Below are 20,629 nucleotides of genomic sequence, written 5' to 3'. Positions count from 1 at the left end.
AGGTGGGAAAAATGCATCATTCCTTAACCAAATACCTGTAGAGGCTGCAGTATCTTATATGCAGAATCACATAAAATTAGGGTTGGAAGAGACACTCAGGAGGTCATCTAGTCCAACTTCCTGCTCAAAGTGGAACTATCCCCAACTAGATCATCCCAGCCAAGGCTTCATCTAACCAGGTCTTAAAAACCTCCAAGGATGGAAACTCAACAGCCTCTCTGGGTAATCTGTTCCTGGGCTTTATTACCCTCCTAGTTAGAAAGTTCTTCCTAATATCTAATCTAAACTTCCCTTGCTGCAACTTGACACCATTGCTCCTTATTCTGTCATCTGCAACCACTGAGAACAGTCTAGTAGCTCTATCCTCTTTGGAACCAACTCATCAGGTTGTAGAAGGCTGTTATTAAATTCCTCCCCAGTCCTCTCTTCTGCAGACTAAAGTCCAGTTCCCTCAGCTTCTCCTCCAAAGTCACGTGCCCCAGTCCTCTATTTTTTTGCCCTTCACTGGACTCTCTCCATTTTGACTACATCCTTTCTGTAGTAGGGGGCACAGAACTGGACACAGTACTCCAGATGTGGCCTGACCTGTGCTGAATAGAGGGGAATAAGCACTTTCCTTGATCTGCTGGCAGTGCTCCTATTAATGCAGCCCAGTATGCCATCAGCACTCTTCATAACAAGAGTACACTGTTGGCTCATATTCAGCTTCTTGTTCACTGTAACCCCCAGGTCCTTTCTGCAGAGCTGCTGGGGGCATGGGATTGTTCAGTCCTAAGTGCAGGGCATCGCACTTATCCTTATTGAACTTCATATAAAATATAAGAATAATTTTTAAGTTCTGGGCACTTTTACATGTGCTCCAGGGGCAGGAGTGGCAGCACTTTAATTTAAGTGGCTCTGAAAGACACTCTATTTAAAGCACCGCTGCAACTCCTGTATGAGTCCTCACACTTAAAAATGGTGGTGGGGATACTTGAACTGGAGCTCATTTGACAAGCTTTAGTTAAAGTGCCCCTTCTGCCATTTTAAACATGGGGGCACTGATACACAAGACACAGGAGGCTGCTGGAGCACAGCAACTGCCACACTCCAACAGACTCGAGTAATCAATTAACTGAGTCTCCTCCAGTGCACTGGAATTCTGGCATGTCAGAGCATCCTCTGCGCTCGTGTATAGGCACCCATTATGCTTACCTTCTGGAGAGTTATAAAGAACAGTTTTCAAATGTTCACATTCTGGGTGAATTTATAACCTCAATATTTCATTAGTCTTTCCCTTACAATCTGATACAGCATATAGCAATTGTGTGTATTTGCATAATAACGAAAATAAATAAATATTAACAATGTTACCGAAACATTTGATTCCAGTTCAACAATCTTATTTTCTGAAGGGGATTGCTCAGAGTATTCTTTAAATTCTTGCTCTAACTTTTCCGTTTGCTTGATGCTCATCGGTTTCCATCTAGATTTCTTCTTAGGTTTTGTCTCCCAAACTATATCAGAACTTGTAAGTGAAAACAAAATCAAGAGTTAACCGAAGAGAACTGGCAATTTCCAATTCATTTCGCCAATTTTACTTACCTAAAAATAATTTGCTACCATTTTTAAGGCATGGAAAGAACAACTCACCAAACAGATTTCTGGTATCTTTTCCCTCCTAATGAGGGGGTGGAACCAATGCCAAAACCCATCTTTCTGAAATAAGGGCAACTAGAAAAGCCAGTTGAAGACTGGTCTACTCCAGCAAATTTGACTCTGATTCTTGATAACCAAGGATACTCAGTATAACTAGGACTGGTACCCATTGTTCTGCTATGCTGTTTACAAGATCTCGTATTACTCAAATTTTCTCACACCCAACATACATCTTTCCCTCAAAAATCAGTCCCCCAAAACTGGGGTATTTATATTAAGTAGGGAAGTAGATTTTTTTGCCTAGGATAGAAGCATCCTGCTTTGATTCCTAGCTCATAATTTAGCAAGTCTGTCATTACTATCCAGGCAACTGAAGGAAGTCACTTGACTTAATGGCTTATTGTTTTTCATTCCACAGGTGTTAACTATCATCCCTCCTTTTTAATATTCTTGACGTTCCACTCATAAAGCTAACTTTTCATATGGCAATTATGTTGTTTACTACTGGTCTCTCTCCTATTTCACAGTCCTGGAGACTCTCTGGCCCTTTTCAGTCTTAGATCCATCCATGGAGACCAGTTTTCAGGAGCAGCTAGAGTTTCAGTTTTAGTTAAGCAGGAACAGTTGGGTGAATCAGCTGAAGATTAGGCTCTGTCCCTGTTCCATCAGGGCCATAACTCTCGATAAATTGTTTTTCCTTCATTCTGCCTTCAAAAACAAGGTGTATATTAATATTCCAGGAGACAGTATGTGAGAGAATATGGTACTTCATGGAAAGATTTTGGTGTAGATGAAAACCAGCAAAACTTTTGTAATCTTATGGTTTCACCCCAAAAACCTAGCCTCTTTTTGCAGGTAGAATAAAGGTTCCTTAGAAGATTCTTATCAGGGCAAAAAATACATGTCAGCAGATCAGCTCAATTTTTTATTTTTTAATTTTTTTAATATATCCCCCCACTCCTCTGCAAGCACATATACACACGCTGTTCATGAAAACTAACTTGAAAAGAAACTGATTTCTTCTCTGCTTGGGGTATTGGGTTCAGGTGAGATTAGCTTGGATGCCTGCTTACTACTTGACTGTGGAAGTGATATAAATATTCATAATTTATCAGTACAAGCTAGACACTAACAAAAAATAAAAATAAATTTTCTTTTTTAACAAGCTATTCTACAAATTCCCACTTTTTTTTCCCCTTCCTCTGCCTTTCCCTGAAGTAGTCAGCATTGGCCATTACTAGAGGCAGGATATGAAAGTCAGCAGAACACTAGTCTGATCCATTTCCATTCTTTTCATTTAGACACACCTGATAAATGTGTCCATGTGAACTAAAAGGTTTTGTACTCTGAGATTTTGAAAAATGGTACAGTGTGACCCTGAACCACACTTATTTTGATCTCTGGTAAGCAGCGACTGGAATCAAACATTTCATAATTTTAAATAAAACAGAACACAAACCATTTTCTACCACCTCTCAGTTTATAAATAGACCTGTTTTGCTGGACAAGACTCAGATTGGGATTCTGTCTGTAAATGAGTACAGATCAATAACTTGCAAACTGAACAAGACTGCAAAAACTACCAGCCTAACTGCAAAAGGTTGATCAAATAGAAAAGACACAAAAACACTTAGTTCATAATCTGAAACCTGATCTCTGATTGAGCAGGAGTCAGTGGACTGTAGCAGCAAGGCACAGTTTGACCTTGGCGGATTTTCAAAAGGTGCCCCATAAATATAGCATCACAGACTTGTTTCAAGGCTGTGGAACTTCCCTGTTGCCGCACTGAGAAGCTGAGGGACAATGATGAAGATGCCATACAGGAAGATCCAAAGGATAAGAATGTCATTGCTCAATAAATCTCTCAACTCTGGGAATGAGAGGAACTAGAAACTAAAGTGAAGTTGCTACTACACAAAAATAGATTTAAAAAGTAGGTAAGGACAGAACTACTAAGGATTAAATGAAATGTTCAGGACTGCTAACTTGCTCCTTCCAGGGGAAAAGAAATCTTGAGCATCTGGCAGCTCAGTGGTAAAAGAGAAAGACTGAGACTTGCAACCCAGTGAGTCAAAAGCTCTGGCCTGTGCAGGCAAAAGGTTGCTGACACCTGTCTTAGGCTATGCAAAGGCGTTCAGTTCCAGCACTAATTTCCATGAGATTCTTAGCACTGGAAAAATATGTTGGGGTACACCTGGCTGGAGAGCTACACAGGTGCTTCAAAGGTGAGTTCTCTGCCAAGGGGTACTGAAAAGCTGTTCTTTGGGTCCCCCTGCCCCTACTATGCACAATGATTGACAGTCTGCTTTCACCCATGCCAGGAAAGGTGGCAGGCTGTCAGTGAGTATCTGGCAGCTGCTGAAGAGCAGCAACTGCCAAAGACAGTCCTCACCTTACGGGGGTGGAAGAAATGAGAACTGCTCTTCCTGATCCTTTCTTTCCCTAGCCCCTTGCACAGACCAGGCACACCTGGGATAGACTGAGCTATGGGGAAATACCCCTGCTCCTAGCCAAGACTGGGGTCATGATAGGCTGAGCCATAGGGAATGGAACCAACCAGTGAGGCTGGAAGGGGGCAGAGAGAGCAGAGGACTAAGATACTGGGGGTCCTTTAGACATTGGAGAGAAGTATAAAGCTTCTCAAGCTACAGCTAGAAAACTTGTTGGGAGAGAAAACTTTCTAGTTGGAAGTGCTTTCTTTATGGACAAGCTAGTTTTCTTCAGAGAATAACCCCATGAAAAGACATCTCTCTCAGCACAAATACACAAATATAAATGTCTGCCCATAGTCCTCTAGCCATGGACCACCTCTGAATTCCACTATTTACCTATAAGTGAGAAACGAGCATGGAAGATATGCAACAGAAAATTATGTTTTATATACAGTACATGTATACCTATGCAAATACAAAAGTGAAGCATAAAACTCAATGGAAATGGACTTCCCTTTACAACCTGGAAACACAGCAATTCAGTACTGAGAACTCTAGACCACAAGCCAACAACAAGCATTTTAAGCAAACCTAGTTTAAATTTAGAAATAAAACAAATTCCCACTGAATAGATTAGTTTACCTTGTAATTCCAATGTAAGACACTTCTTGCTTTGTATAATTATTGACCAAAGAAATTCCAACATCTTGCAATGATATAACAATTTCCTGTTCTGCCAGTTCTGCTTTTACACTTTCATATGCTAGTTTGAACACATTCTGATCTTCAGTGAATAGGATAATACGTTGTAAGCCTTCAAAAAATGAGACTAAATAAATTTCCCTTTTATCATCCAGAGTAAGAGGTGTCATCTTGTCCTACAGGGTAGAAAAGAAAATGCACACAAAAGTAGAATAAACAGGAGTTACAAATTTTGACGAACAGATACAAATGTTATGAAAGTATGGACACGAAAAAAAAAGCTATGATAGGTAGCTATGAGGTTGGGAAAGAAAATAATTTTATGAACGAACCCTTATCTGATCTGAAAATCAAAATAGGGTAACATTTTGGTTTCTAGAGTTCATTTAATCCAAATCATGTAAGAATTTATGAAGAGAATGGAACTGCTTACTGAACTATCAAGTGCATATAAAAGCTTAATATTAATTCTCATTTGGGAACTGTTTTGTGCACATGCTGATCATTAAAAGAACTATAACAGACAATAGTTCTAACAGTTTAAAGGATAATTGTACAAAAGATTGGGCTTCACATGCAAAATAAACTGATATTGGTAATTCTACAACTAGATTTATTACTCTTAAAGTGAGAACTCTAATAGTATTTGCAAATATTTCGACTCATGCTATTGCTAAGTATCATAAATCTTGCAGTATTTCCACACGTAAAAAAGGAAAGTGGCAACATGGATGAACACCTGCCACAGTACTCATCCATTAGGGCAATGACATTAACTACTTTATTTGGTTCTTATGTCCTCAACATCATGGTATGCTTTCAAAAAATACTACACTTGATTATTTTGTGTTGTGTCTCTTTGCCTCTTCCTTTCCTTAGTCAGTCTTGCGTAAGTCATCAATAACTCTTACCCCAATCTACTCTTTGGAAAAGTTCAACAGAATTCATGGTGGACAAAGCCATTGAGAATTATATATACACTACACTCAATGAAAAAGTGATTCTGAAGAAAACCAGTAATATCTAATAGAAAATTTATGGGATTTCTTTTAAAAATAAAGAAATAAAATTGCATTAAATACCATGTAAGTTAGGGGCAGTAGTGTAATTTGGGGTAGGAGAATGGAACACTAGCCCCAGATACTAATTTACAGGGAAGGCCAAAATGGTGGCCCCAGGAACACAAGCTGTGGAGGCTGTTGCAGCCAGCGTGCAGTGTTACAAATTACACTCTTAAAGCCATGTGCAGTTCGCTCTAGGCTGGGGCAATAATTATGCAGAGCAAGTACCCAAAATCAAATACAGAATCTTTATTCACTCGAGCAAGGTGCCTCTTTGAGAGAGGGACCTCGCCAACTAGTTATCATACTTTTTTATACTTAGCAAGGTGACAGCGTTAGTTCGTGATTACCTCATGCTCTTAAAAATACCCAATCATCTATCAACTAAATCACTATTCTATTTAATCAAGCGGCACTGTGAGCATGAACACCCAAGTTTAACTCTCATGAATTATATGCCTCATATATTTTGTCTCAAGATGTTTCTTTATCTTACAAACACAATCTATGCCCGACTTTCAAGGTTCCCTTGTTGACAAGACTCCCCGGTTGACTGGCTTCAGGTCTTATTAGTAACCCTCACACAGTACTAGTACTCCTTCCCTCCCAGCCGTCTCGTAAGTGCTGTGTCCGCTTTTATGAAATAGAGGCGAAAGGACAAAGAAATGGCCTCACTTTTAGAATTACAAAGTCTTGCTTTTAGCCCTACAAGATTCATATACAACAGCAACAGGGAATGTGTCCTGCAGCAGCCTGAGCCTGTAGCATCACAGCAGCAGCTGCAGTGTGGTGAGCCTGAGATGTGGTTGATGAAATCCTTCCCAGCCCTCCACAATACCCACACCACTTCACCCAGGGAGTGGAAATAGTTAGCTACCCTTCTGGTTAGGAGAATATATGTACATTGGAAGCAATCAAAAGGAGGAGTTAAGATTGCACAAATACATTTAATTCCATCACATACTCAGAAATGTTTCAGCTAAAAAGATAAAAAAATATTTAAGTAACACAATTCTTCATACAACTTGTTTAGATGCATCATGAAAGCTCAACAGAAAGAACCTGATTTTAAGTCTACAGAAGTGAATAAGTCCTTTTATTCAATATTAATGGGCCTCACATGGGGTGCAAACAAGCATTTGCCACACCCAGTCTACATTTAGATGGTTTACCTTAAGCAGCCTAAACCTAGACCAGAAGTGTGTGCAGCCTTTCGCCACTGCTGGGAACAGCAAGGGCAGCCTGAGGTACATAACTGGGGCTGGCAGGTCTGTTGGGGGCACAGAGGGAGGAGAGTTTAGAGACTAAAAATAGCTCAATCAAGGTTGGAGGGTGGAGAAGGAGGTATGAATAGCACAGCCCCAGCTAGCAGCAAGCAGCAGCTAGTCTTTGCCAGCACTGAAGCTGTGCTGCAAACATGTGCAGGTGTTCACTAGATCAGGTTAATTCTCTCTCAATCCAAGTTATTGCACATCCTGAGGTGAACTAAGTTAGACTGGGCACACCATTTTTAAACCTTCTGAATGCATGCAGTCAGGCATTTAGATCAGCTTAACCCTGGTTTACTAAGTAAAACTAGTAAAAATTCTATTATTAGCCAATACACTTACTTCCTTCTGAGATACTTCTCCTTCCTCCCTTCCACATTTCCATTTCAATATCCTAGAGCCTACTGGCTCAGCCCATGTGTACAACACCGCTTTATTTGGCTGAAGACTGTCTTCCATCATACTGAGAGAACTGAGACAGTGAGAAAAATTATTCACTGTTATTTTACTTAAACACCATAAAAAGTTAACAGCTATCATAGCAATCAAAAAAGTGCACAATTTCTTATCCATTATTTTTTCTCTTTCATAACAACAAAACTTACTAAAAAAATAAGCAATTCTTAACTTTCAAAGTAATATATGGTTAACCTCTTATTTTAACTTCCAAAAATAGTAGCCATAAATTATGAATCTACTTGGTATTAATAAATAATTAACTTTTTGTTTGTGTTTCATGATACCTTCACCTCACTGCTATTAATGGGAAAAATTAAACAGTGAGAGGAGAAAAAGGAGATCATAGAAATAAAAAAAATCCACAGTGGATCTTGTCTAGTTCATAAATATTTTAACCAAAAAGTTTACTTAGAAGTTCCTATTCGGCAGGCTTCTCTGACAGGATTTACTAGCAAAGACATGAAGGTTTGCATAATTTTGCAACTGAAAATTGTGGATATTTCCAAAAATTGTAACAGTGGAAGAACATTCTGCTGATAGAACTAAAATTCAGAGCAATACATTCTAATATTACCAGGACCTAGCGTGCCTATGGCTATGGCTACATCTGGTTTGCCGTTTCAGAACAAAGCTAGGTCTATCTGAAGTCATTTCACTAGCTATAAACTACTTAAGGTAAAATGCCAAACCCATATTAAACAGCATCCTTGTAGACAAATAAAACAGTGGAATTAATGTCATCTTTGTGGCAAAGGATATCCGCAACTGTTCAGTTCAATCCTCCACCTTGACTAGCAGGTGTCTAAACAGTCAAACTATATTCTTCAAATAGTTTATTAATTTTGGGTGCCTCAAAACAACACATGAAGGAGCCAAAATTTTCAGAAATGCTGAATATCTGTAGTTCCCATTGACTTCAGTTAGTATTGCGAGTGCTCGGACCTTTATGAAACTCAGACCCTAGGTCAGTGGTCACCAACCAGTCGATCTCGATCAACTGGCTGATCGCGGAGCCTCTGACAGTTGATCTCAGTCTGTAACAGGTTCCACGATCAGGAGAGGCAGGACGCACATGGCTGGGCTGAGCCATGCCCCCTGATGCCCAGGCTGAGCTGGGTGAGCAAGTCAGAGCCCGGGCGGTTTGTTTAGGAGGTGGGGTGGTACATCCTGGGGTGCCCTTTACTTATAAAAAGTGATCTTCACCATAAAAAGGTTGGAGACCACTGCCCTAGGTGGATCAAAAATGCACATCCACAAAAACAAGGACTGTTAAATGAGCAACCCCATCTGACAATTGTTTAGCAAGTCTGTAGTAAAAGCAAGGACAGAATCCACTGTTTTCAGATAACTATCTTATTCATAGAATCATACTTTTTTTCCCTTGCAGCCCTATGTCTCAGGCCCCCTCATAACTCTGTTTCATTAACAATTCAATCTGTACAATAAATGAAATAAGAGTCCTTTAGATTTACCGCCAAATACAGATCACCCACTCTTTGGAAACAGATTTGCCACCTAGGTTAAACACTCAGGTGGTTCAAAAGTAGTGGAAACTAGCCTACCCAGTAGCTTCTTACTAGGCCTAGAGTTAATAGAGATGACTACTAAATCCTCCTGAAACTTTAGTGCAGACAGGTAGCATCAGTGAATACAGCAGCAGCCATGATGAACTCTCCCCCTTACCTACTTTGCTGAATGTAACCTTGTAAAGCAAGAAATCTGGTCCCAAGTCTTTATTTCTGCAAGTTCCCTAGAATTTTGGGGCTGCTAAGATGTCCTTGTTACAAAAAAAAACAGAACGCTGTATGGAAATATTGTAATGCTGTATACCCAGGGGTACATCTCCACCATATGGACCTTACGTTGAATAATTCTTAATGTCATTTTTCACACCTTCTTGAAAGACATAGCAGCAAACACAGAAAACGTATGTACATGTGTCATATTACAGGGCTAGACTTCATAAGTAATAATGTATTTATTCTTATTTTAGATCCTTTGACAAATGAAAAATGGCTACTGTAGATGAGAAGGTAAACTGTGTCCTAAGGCTAGCAGAATTGAAGTCCATATCAGCCGTGAGAAGAAAATGGTGGTTATGTTAAAGTCTAGCACTGTGTACTCTAGTTGTCCTAAAACTTTAATAAATTTGCTTTTAAATGCTATTTACAGATTGCTTCCATCATACCTACAACCTAAGTTAAAGTTTAAAAGTACACAAGGACTTTATGAAGACCCTGTACATAAAAAGTAACAAACTGCATTACAGAGTTGTACTAAAACACTGTTTACATACCTCTGGCCATATTCAATAATTTCATTTTTGGTATGGTTAATCAACAGGAAGGGAGCTGCACCATCATGGTAATCCGAGAAAGTAATCACTGTAGAATGTTCAGTCATGTTTACATCCACTATGAGGCCTCCAAGCTATCAAATATGAAATTAAAGGAGTATATAGCTGTGCTATGAAATTAACATAAAATGCCATTTACTACACTAACTACCTCTGCATAAATATTTTTTGCCATGTAAATCACTACCATGCATATGTTTTGGCATGCTTTTCACATTTTGTATTTATTTCACTCCGAAACACGTATTTGTTGGTAAAAGATTCTAATCTGAGTTGCTTAGAATCCAGGACATCCTTGAAATATATTTATATAACGAAAATAGTCATATATAAGGAATATAGTTGAGAAATTGCGTAAGGAACTCCCCCAAAAGATGGAGAATAATACTCTATAATAGAGGTCGGCAACCAATAGCTGAAGGGCCTTGATCTACCCTGCGGACACAGTGCTTCAGCAGCCAGGTTGACCCAGTTAGGGTGACAGGTGAGCTGGCACATGAACGCTTTGCCTCAGCTGCTACCACCGCTTTTCTGGGAGGCCACAAAAGTAACATACCTGCCACCCCTGCTTTTCTGCCTGGGTAGCACGGGGAGAGTGCCCACAGGCAGCAATATCTCCACAGTGGCAGAGGAAAGTAACTATTGTACTGCTGAAGCCCTTCTACCCTGCCACTGAAGGGGAAAAAAGTGCCTTCTGTGGACACTTCTCCATGTTGCTGAAGGGGAAAAGCAGTGATGGCAGGTACTTTTTGTGTGTAGCTGCAGGGAAAAGTGGCAGCGGCAGCTGTATTCTAGTGCCTGCTTACTGTGTGCTGCCTTGCTCTGACCCAAACTGGATCCATCTTGCCCGCAACCTGAAAAGATTACTGATCCTGCCCTATAACAGTCCATTTACTTGGGAGACAGAGCCAATTCATCTTTTTCCTTTCATAAGACAGACTATGCAACCTGTCAGCAATATTTGCTCTTTATGAAGTTCAGTCATCACAACCATACTACTGTATTCTGATTATAGTGCGATACTACACACACAAGGAAACTACACAAAATTGAGAAAATAGTCAAGACCAATATTCTAGTACAGGGATCTGCAACATTTTCTGGTGGGCTAGAACGACCCCGCTCAGGTCAGAAGACAACAGGAACTAGGACGTGAACAAGGCTCCCACTTCTCCACATGGCCCAGCTGCAGCGTTGCACAGGCCAAACCCTACCCTCAATAGAATCAGGCCTGCAAGCTGTAGGTTGCCATCTCCTGTTCTAATAAAACAAAATGGAAGTTTTAACCTTTTATATTTTTAGTGAGGCAGTGCCATATCGAAATATACATTACAGGTTGTCCCTAAACGTGTCATTTTTATTATGAAAAATGAATATAGTAACATACTGAAGTTTATTTTCAGACTTCTCTAACTATACTGATATTTTCTTAAAGTTACTGAATTATGAGTTTCAAAAGTGCTGGTTGTATGTGAGAAGTATTAAACTTTATTCTATTGTTACATAAATATTCAATAGGAAGAATTAAACTCATAAATAAGCATTAGCTGTACACAATATAGCTAACAATCCTGAAGAGAACTGAGTCCCATGTGGATGCAGTAAACAAATAAGTAAGACTCAAAGTTATTCTACAGGATTCTGAGAACATTTTGCCTATGATAGGATTTCACTTAAATACCATGTACCCAAATCCAAGACCTCACACTTAAGATGATGCCCCAATAATTAGATTCTGTACATGGAAAATTATAAATGTTATCATTTTCTACATATAAATTCTAATTATTGGAGGATTGTCTTAAATTCATCCCACCCACAATGCTGCAAGGGTCAAGCTGCGATAATAGGGCAAGTAGCAAGGGGACACAGACTGACAATGCCTCTTCCCACTCCCCAGATTCCTGATTGCACTGCTGCCCACGCCCAGACTTACACTGCTGCCTGCTACTGGACCCAGCTTGCTTACTTCACAACTGCTGACACCATGTAGCAGCAGCAGTAGCTTTGGATGCAAGCTTGGGTCAGGACTAGTTCTCAGGCTGCAGCACCTATCTGACCAGAGCCAATACTTAAATACAAGAGGAGGATTTTTTTTTCCTTCATGTTGAATGAGGCAGTGGAAATAAAATTTGTCTTGGGTTTGGCAGGTAAAAGACAGGAGTAACATGCCAATAGTTACTTCAGGCGGGCAAAGTTTTTGGGTAGATGTGATATCTTGTATTAGATCAAATGACTACTTGGAACAGAGTTCCTTGAAAGCTTTCAGGTGCAAGTAACCATAATTACTTCAGTGTGAAACTCGTGAAAGTGAGACTGGAATAAGACAAAGGCAATAGTCAAAACTGCTCAAGTTCATATTTACCAAAAATGGACTTGGTGAAGCTGCACATAAAACAGAAATCTGTTAAGGTTCTGTATATTATTTTTAAAACCCCTGACTCTATGGAAGGGAGAACAGTTTTGCCTAGTAGAGGTGGAATAAAGGTGGTTGTTGTTTACTCTAAATTACTGAATGAAATGACTTACCTCATTGTCTAAATGCATCAATGTACTGTTCTCTTGCTTATTAAAATGTATCTTCTTTGGTGGAATGTCAGAGTTTTCAACTCTAACAAGCAGCTTATTTGTATCATTCTCAGGCCAAAAAGGAATACACTAGAATAAAATATACACACTTTATCTTCAACTGAGTAAGCTATAGTGAAATATTGTTATATAGTCATGAAATGGAACTTTTCTTAATCCCTTCACAGCAATCTGTAACAATAATAATCTGAGGGTTGAATTAAAAAAAAAAGTGTAATAGTAAATGTAATAAACAGTATTAAGAGCTGTTTGAATCATTACTTAACCAACATGGACCAACAGAGAAGAACCCAATAGAGTCAATCTTAAGCAAGGTAATGCAAAGTACATACCTAGGAGGCGCTACTAATATGACAGGCAAGGAATTCTAGCCATAAATTCTAGCCACCGAATAGACATTTAATATGCCTATAGGCATAGGCATATATTATCAGCTGATTGGCTTTTCAGACCATTTAACACACATGGCTAAGTGACTTCTACATTCATCAAAAATTACTGTTTCATAAAACAGTGACACTAAATGGCAAAAATATACTTTCTTATAATATTACCATTTCCCATGATATATTCTCAATATATTCTCAATCCAAAATAAGCAAAGCAACAGGTAACGTCAGCCTAATACTCTTTTTCTCCCTAACTTGTTGTTTCTCTGCTACTGAAGTCTTATGCATAAATATATCCCAGAGCACTGCTCTATTGGCTTCACCCAAGATCATGGCTCATTGGACTAGACATTGTACAATCACAGGAGACATGTAGCCTGATCCAAACGGCTTTCATTCCAATAGACAAAGATGCAATGTAAGGTGGAATGGCTTGCCCAGCAGGTCACAGGGAAAGGTAGGAATAGAAACTAGATCTCCTCGGTCTACTGCACATACTGACTCTTACATGGCATTTATTTAAAATTTGGGATCAGTTAAACTCTTACAAGTGACTAAATACTAGCAAGAGCCACAGATTTTTTTTGCGAAATGCTAGACAAGCGTGCCCAGAAAACTGCCTGTTTCAATTCACACCCGAAAAATGCAATACTCAACCAGTGTGATACGAAGCGTTACACTTGGATGGGAGCCACCATGCTCCATTATGTGAGACCTTCAATTAAAATGAACTCACATCCAAAAGGAGAAAAATCTAGTTCACTAACTTACCATGCCACCAAATTCCCTGTCCCATTGTTTCTCAGACCGCAAGGAAGCAGGAAGGCAAGAAAAAAAAATTATAGTTAAATGGCAAGATTGAGAAGGTTATCACAGAATTACAGAAACGGGGCCTCATGAGGTCATCTAGGCCAAGCCCCCTGCTCAAGGTAGAGTCAGTCCTGGTTAAAATCACCCTATACAAGTGCTTGTCTAACCCAGGCATGTCAAGCATAGAGCCCAAGGGTCAGATACGGCTGATGGAGGCAAGACACTGCTACCTACTGTGGAAGAATACATTTGAGAACTCTGTGAGAGAAAAAAACAGTTCCCAAAGCACCGAGTTCTCAGGAACTCAAATCAGTTAGTGCACCATATTTCCAGCCAGCACTCAGGGAGTGCTTATCCCACCTGTTTCTTGCCACTTAATTTATTATTTTTGATCACTACTGGGCTGCAAATTAAAAATGGGCAACTAGTGGCAAACGACTGCAGCATTAACAGGGAATATTGTCAACCAACTGATCTGAGTTTGATGCCCCGATCTAGCCTATTCTTCAAATTGCATGGGCAGCTCTCTTTTACAACTACCAGGCACAATGTCCAAGTCAAACAAGTATCAGTGAAAATCCAGCCACTGTGACAAGCAGAAAGGAACAAACAACATCAGATAAAGTGAAGTGGAAAAAGTGGAAATTAGAACAACTAGGAGAAAAGTTAAAGAGCCTACAGCTTGGTGTAAAAAGCAAGCTGCAAAAAATGTGCCAATATCGGTAGCAAAATAGTTACAAATGAATTGGAGCATGAGCGAGGATCTGGATTTTACATTTCCCATAGAAAAGCGTGGATTTTCCCCTTTAAAGGAGAAAAACCTGGGGAAATCATGGGTTTCTCCCTGTAGGGTGGCAGAGTGCCAGCCTTCAAGGGGCTGCAGGGAGCGAGGAGAGGTAGGCAATCTGAGGTAGGGGGCTATGTGTACATGTGCGAGTATGCAACCATGTGGCTGGCAATGCAGCCAGGCAGCATGGGAGAGCAGCTTCTGCAGCTCCCTGCAGTTAAGTCTATGGGGGACATAGGCAACATGTGGATTGGCAGGAAGGGACATATGTGACCCATGGTAGGGTGTGGGAAGGGCATGTGCTCACCCAGATTTCTGCACCTACAGTGGGGCATGTAACTGCAGCTTGGACAGACCAGCACCGGGAAGGAGCTGCCTCCATGGCCCAGCAGGTGGGACCTGACATGGGAGGGTGGAGCAAGGTGGGGAGGCTCGCTGCCACCACCGCCCCGGGAGCACTGTGCTGCCATGACCACCAAGGTGAGGCGTCCCGTCCCCACACGGCAGCAGCAGGGGGGCACAACTCTGTACCACCGCAACATCTCACCTTGGTGGCCATGGTGCCACAGCTGGTGTGGAGCTCCCAGTGGCAGTGGCACAGAGTTGAGCCCTCCCACTGCTGTCAGGCAGGCAAGAGGCACCTTACTTTGGTACACATGGTGGTGTAGCCCTCTCTCCCACACTGGGTCCAGCCCACTGGGCCCGTCTGGCCAGACTGAAGCCCCATGCCCCACTGTGCACATACCCCCCCAGTACACCCTCCAATGCGTCACCAGAGAATTTGGGATTTTTTAAACCGAGAAAACCAGGATCCTTGATCAAGAGGGATTAATGGAGGTAGTTTAGGAAAAGAAACTGAGAGAAACAACATGTTTCTGCTCTTTTAAGTCATAGATTACTTTGCTAAACCTCCTCTTTATGCTCTTTAAGCATGAAAGAGTAGGCTACTGTAAACTGTGACCTCCATTTTGTATTAGAAACTCTTTGCAAAGAGCAAGGTGAGAACAATGTATTTCAGTCTGGTACCTTGCCCAGAAAAACTAATACCTAGCTGAAGGACTATCAGTGAGAAGGCATCTCAACATAGTTCAGAGCCATCAGCTTAGAATGTCTCAACTGCTGGCCCAATTCCGGTAGGACAATGGATTTTCTTTCTCAATTTTTTTTTAAAAATAAGGCAGCACCAGCATGCCTGATGAATTGATCTATTGCTTCTCAGCCTGGTCACAAATACCAAAGGAAAAGCCCATTTAAGAGGAAGTGATTCTCTGCAAAATGAAGTGGCTGGAGAAAGAGAAGGCAGCAAAACCTTGGACTCAAGAAAATGATACAATTAAACTGAAGGAAAGGATGCATTTCAGCAGGTTTGTTGCTTTGCAACGAACTGTAACAGTTCAGGATTTGTTTTTCTTAAATGAATAGATGAAGAGCACTTGTAAATTATGAAAAGGCAGGTTCTGTGAACTAAGACATTTGGCCTATAGAGTCCCATTCCTTAGAAACAGAAAAACAATGACTAAAGTTCGCAGATTCAAAGACTGAACTCCACATAGACAATAGAGGCAAAGCTTTTCTGTCCACTTATCAGATTGCAGAGGCTAGGAGGTGAAAATGCCACGGTGCAACAATACGAATAAGGTGTCATAAGAGCCGAAGTGCTAAAATAGTAAAAAATGGACCAAGTGGCAAATTCTGAAGTGGCCTTGGGACTACATAGGAAACGTGAGAGATCTGCAACTTAAAAGTGAACCAATAGAGGTGTCTAAAATCTTGCTGTTTTTCATTAAAAGCTGCTACTATTCTGAAGAAATGCTGTAACTATCACTGAAAATGCTGCAAGAAGAGATTCTGAAATCAATTAGGTACTAGACATATGGTCATATTTAAAAAATGAAATTAAACCATTATAAGATATGAAGTTATAAGATATGAAAGAGATACATTTGTAATTGTATCAAGTAAAATAAAATTGTATTTTTCTAATGTATAAAGATTCTGGTTTTGTTGGCATGTTCACAATAAAAGAAAACACTCATTCTCTGACTACAGAAAAATAATAGAGCAATTTTTCTGTTGTAAAGAACTCAGAAAGATCATGACAGGCCAGACTGGTTTTGATTCCTATTTGCAGTCTCTGGGTTTATCTTGTAAATTATGTTTTCACATGTAAGAGTGGTAACCATAACATGACACCCTGTGGCACCTTGAAAGGATCTCAAAGCACCTTGAGGTATAATGACACACTTGGTGAAAATCACTGGTTTAGCAACTAGCTAGGACAGAAAAATATTACTACGTTTCTGCATGGTGTAAGGCTGGCTGGCAGAGAACTCTAACATTTGGTACTAGGATCAGTGGCATCCAATATCTTCATGTCTGGATAGGGAAACAATTTGCTAAACAACAAAGCTGGGAGATGTCACAAACATCACAAAACAAGGATTCTGGAGAACTTAAGAAACTGTATATATATGCAATATGATGGTAAACATAATTCACTGTTAACTAGTCCAAGGCTTTGAATATTGAGCCAATCTGGTAGCAAAGTCAAAATTAAAATTCCCCCCAAAACGTACACAATTCAAACACTACAGTGCTGCTAACACTAAAATAAATTTTGCAATAAAAAGGGATCATTAGAAAACTATTTGTAAAAATCTACCTGTTGCAAAGTGATAGGAATCCATTTTTCCTTGCCATCTTCAGCTACTTCTAAAGTATACTTGCTTCTGTTTGTGACCATGAAAAAGGGAGTGAATGTCACAATTCTGGTAATGTTAAAGCTACTATTATCTATAGTGATACCAACCTGCAAAATGAAGGAAATTTGTTACTCTGTCTCACTTGATCCATCTTATTTTGAAACATACAAAATTGATAGATATATATGCAACTCACTTGAAACTCTCTTTTATGACTTTTACATTTAACAGAACCATGACTGCCAACAGTATCAAGTGAAAACTGATCAGACAGGTCACTGTCAGTCACCATAAGCTGAACCTGTAAAAAGTAAGTTTAGTTAATTGTTAGTTTATTTTAAAAAATGGAAAGCATTTAAATTCACAAATAAAAGAAACATCATGTAATGGGAAGATAGGGCAGCCATTAAAAGTCAGCATGTACCAGTAATCCCCTGCCCTAAATTATGTTCAGAAGACCACAGCAGTTTTATCTAACTAAAAGTTGTTTGCAGATTCTACATTTGTTACGATCTTATCAACTGTCATTGTTATTACCCCACTGGAAGACTGATAACAAGTTTTTAGTTTGAATACGTTTAAACTAATAGGCTAAGTTAGGCTTTTACAATTTTTCACCCACTTTCGACAATTCAGGATATATACTTTTAGATCATACTCAGAGCCTGGTCCATGAGGAAGTGTGCGTGTGCAGGTGGTAGAGTTCATACTCAGCAGCTTCCAGAACGACTGCCTTACGGTCATGGGGCAAACTCTATTCTCCCTAACATATATTTATATAAATCTACATAAGACTTTGCGCAAGCTAATTAGGACTTCTGGGTGCTACCATTATTAAAGCAGTAGCAGTTACTATCATATTGTGGTTTGAGACAACTCATGCTATTCTAGTGTCTACTGTTTCCAGTATCAATCAAAATAACAATGTTTCACCATTTCAGGGCCCGTCTGTTCTCAGAATCCAAAAAAAAAAAAATCAAGTAATGCCTGAATCATAACAGTGCTTAGGATGGCAACTATTATTAAATAGTGATTATTTTTAAAAGGTGGCAATTAATAATAATACATCGTGCACTGAAGTATATTACCTTTTTATTTTATTTTTTTACTTATAATTCTAGATAGACAAACTTCCCACCTTATTCAAAAAATAAGAATGTGTTGTAATTTCAAAATACTCTTACCCTTAGAAAAGAAATTTAGTATGAAAAGACTACAAAGCACTTAAAGCTATAAAAACCTGCAGGTAGCAGAGGACGGATAATAATTAATTTCATTTAGCTAACCTTCTTCATTGGAAACAAAATATTTATAGTACCTTGTTGTTTTGGAAGAAGTTTTTAGGTTGGAAAGAAAAAAGAAGTGGCTTTTTGTAGTCTGGAGGATGCTTGCGATGAATACCATCAGCTTTGTATTGCAACATTCGGCCAGTTTTATTTACCATCCAATATGGACAGTGAACTGCTATAACCATCTGTCCAACTGTGTAGGTGACATGGACAGCGATATCCAATTCTGTCTTATCCAGTTCAGTGACAGAAGAGAAGGTGATAAAGCTAATTTCTTGCTGGGCAGTTCTTATCTGGTACTCGCTTCTCCAGTTTTGATCAAGATAATTATGTAATTGCAATTTCAGCTTGGTCTGATCCAATACTGCATTATGAATCTGAGCTGAGCAACCATCTTCTAGGATGATACATGTGTTGCCATCTCCCTTAAAAACAAACAAACAAAAAAATTACACAGTCTGATGGGATAAGGTATGAATTAAATCATCACCTTGGTTTAACTGGTGAATTTCTTTTAGGAACCTTTAAAATAAGATTTTAAATGCAACTGGAAAAGGCAGAGTTTTTTAAAAAGTATTTAATTACTTATCCATACCTTTTACACAACTTATCCTATGTATACTTATCTAAAAGCCTCATTTACATTTTGAACATACTGTGTTTTGGAATGTGTTTGCTGAACACTTAGCACATTTTTGGCACTAGAATTAATAATAACTGAATAAATGTTAATCAAAAATAAACCAAAACTATCTGATATTTGATAATTTGCCAGCAAAAGCTACATAAGGCAAACAAGCCCTTGGTATTATACTGGGACATACTGCTTCTAGATTCCACTTGGTTAGACAATCCCAATACACACGAATAACTGGGTTCCATCTCGACTTGGAAACCAAAAATAGGTTCTCCTATGGCAGAACTGGTGCATGCTGTGTGATTTACAACTAGTATAAATAAATCTTGAATTTGTCTAGAAATACACAGTGGCATACAAATAATTAGGAGAGGTTCAGGAATGCCTCTTTCACACTCCAGTATATTTTCTCCTCCTATGAACCAAGGATGGTTCCTAACTCTAAGGTTGTGCCGCACTAGTACACCACGAAAGGCATTCCTGTTTGTTCAGATTTATCCTTTATAAAAACAGAGCTTCAACCAACTTGAATGACCTATACTAGAACATTAAAATATACTTGTGAAGAATTACCTCTAGAGAATAAGTCATTTGATAAGGGAGAAGATTGCGAAGAAGAACAGAAGGCCATAAATGAACAACATACGGGAAATCCCATTGAACATCCCCACATTCTGAAGATGACAAGGTATCTTTTGCTGGCACAATATTAATGATAAATGAATGGCTAGCAGACTTCACAGGCTGGCATTTCCTCTGTAACAGGCTGTCAACATTTTTCATAATTTCATCAAAGCTAATTCCTTCACACATTTCATATTCTCCTCCCACTCCATTTTCATCAGTTACAGGTTGGAAACTAAGTACGGACCTGCAGAGGAGAACATCGGCTTTCAATTAGTAACAAACTTGAACAAACAGACATTTTAATTCTAACATTTCAATTCTGTATATTTACATTGTCTTGTGGTTGGCTGTAGAAGTTCAGCTAACTATAAAATTGAGGCAGACGGCCATTAAATAGAAAGCAAACAAAAAAGAAAAAAAAGTGAAAAAGACTACTAGCTAAAGTTTGTTTGTTTATACTTTTAAAGTGAAGGTATATATACAGAAATCCTTGGGAAGCAGGGACTCTTGGAAGTATGCACTTGCATGAAATTTGTTACTTCTTACATTTGGAGAAGACAAAATTGTTGCTTTCTTTTACTGTGGGAAACAGTACAAGCAGCACACATTTTACGCAAAGATCCTTCTAGTATATATGGCATGAAATAAGTTGAAACACTGCTTTCAGAAATTTGATTCAATCTGCTTCTTGGATTCAGATATTGCAGGGTTGTCCGATCTGCGGCCTGCAAGGGGTTAATTTGTGCCCCTCCCCCCCCAGCTCTCACCCAGGTGCTACACCCCCATGCAATAGCAACCAGTCTCCAAGCTCCACCCCCCCCGCTTCTCTGGATTCTCCATTCCGCCTTCACCTCAGGGGGGCAGGACAGTGCGGCAGCATGGG

The 20,629-nt window shown here is 39.4% G+C and overlaps 1 protein-coding gene across 2 annotated transcripts in view; it reads right to left on the bottom strand.

The window, feature by feature from the left end:
* Positions 1–20,629, bottom strand: part of VPS13A (vacuolar protein sorting 13 homolog A) — a 168,734-nt gene that overhangs the window by 46,515 nt on the left and 101,590 nt on the right. For both annotated transcript variants that reach the window (XM_019554917.1, XM_019554916.1), the window contains exons 47-55: positions 19,693–19,990; positions 18,512–18,907; positions 17,390–17,494; positions 17,154–17,300; positions 12,446–12,574; positions 9,857–9,990; positions 7,444–7,573; positions 4,713–4,948; positions 1,354–1,507 (exon numbers count right to left, since the gene is read on the bottom strand). In XM_019554917.1, coding sequence (XP_019410462.1) covers positions 1,354–1,507; positions 4,713–4,948; positions 7,444–7,573; positions 9,857–9,990; positions 12,446–12,574; positions 17,154–17,300; positions 17,390–17,494; positions 18,512–18,907; positions 19,693–19,990 — 1,729 coding nt within the window. The remainder of the gene's footprint in view (positions 1–1,353; positions 1,508–4,712; positions 4,949–7,443; positions 7,574–9,856; positions 9,991–12,445; positions 12,575–17,153; positions 17,301–17,389; positions 17,495–18,511; positions 18,908–19,692; positions 19,991–20,629) is intronic.

The sequence above is a fragment of the Crocodylus porosus genome, unplaced genomic scaffold, assembly GCF_001723895.1.
Source record: "Crocodylus porosus isolate Cpor-Errol unplaced genomic scaffold, CroPor_comp1, whole genome shotgun sequence".
NCBI classification, from domain to species: Eukaryota; Metazoa; Chordata; order Crocodylia; family Crocodylidae; genus Crocodylus; species Crocodylus porosus.
Note: the sequence above shows the minus strand (reverse complement) of the source record. Positions and strands in the feature narration are given on the sequence as shown.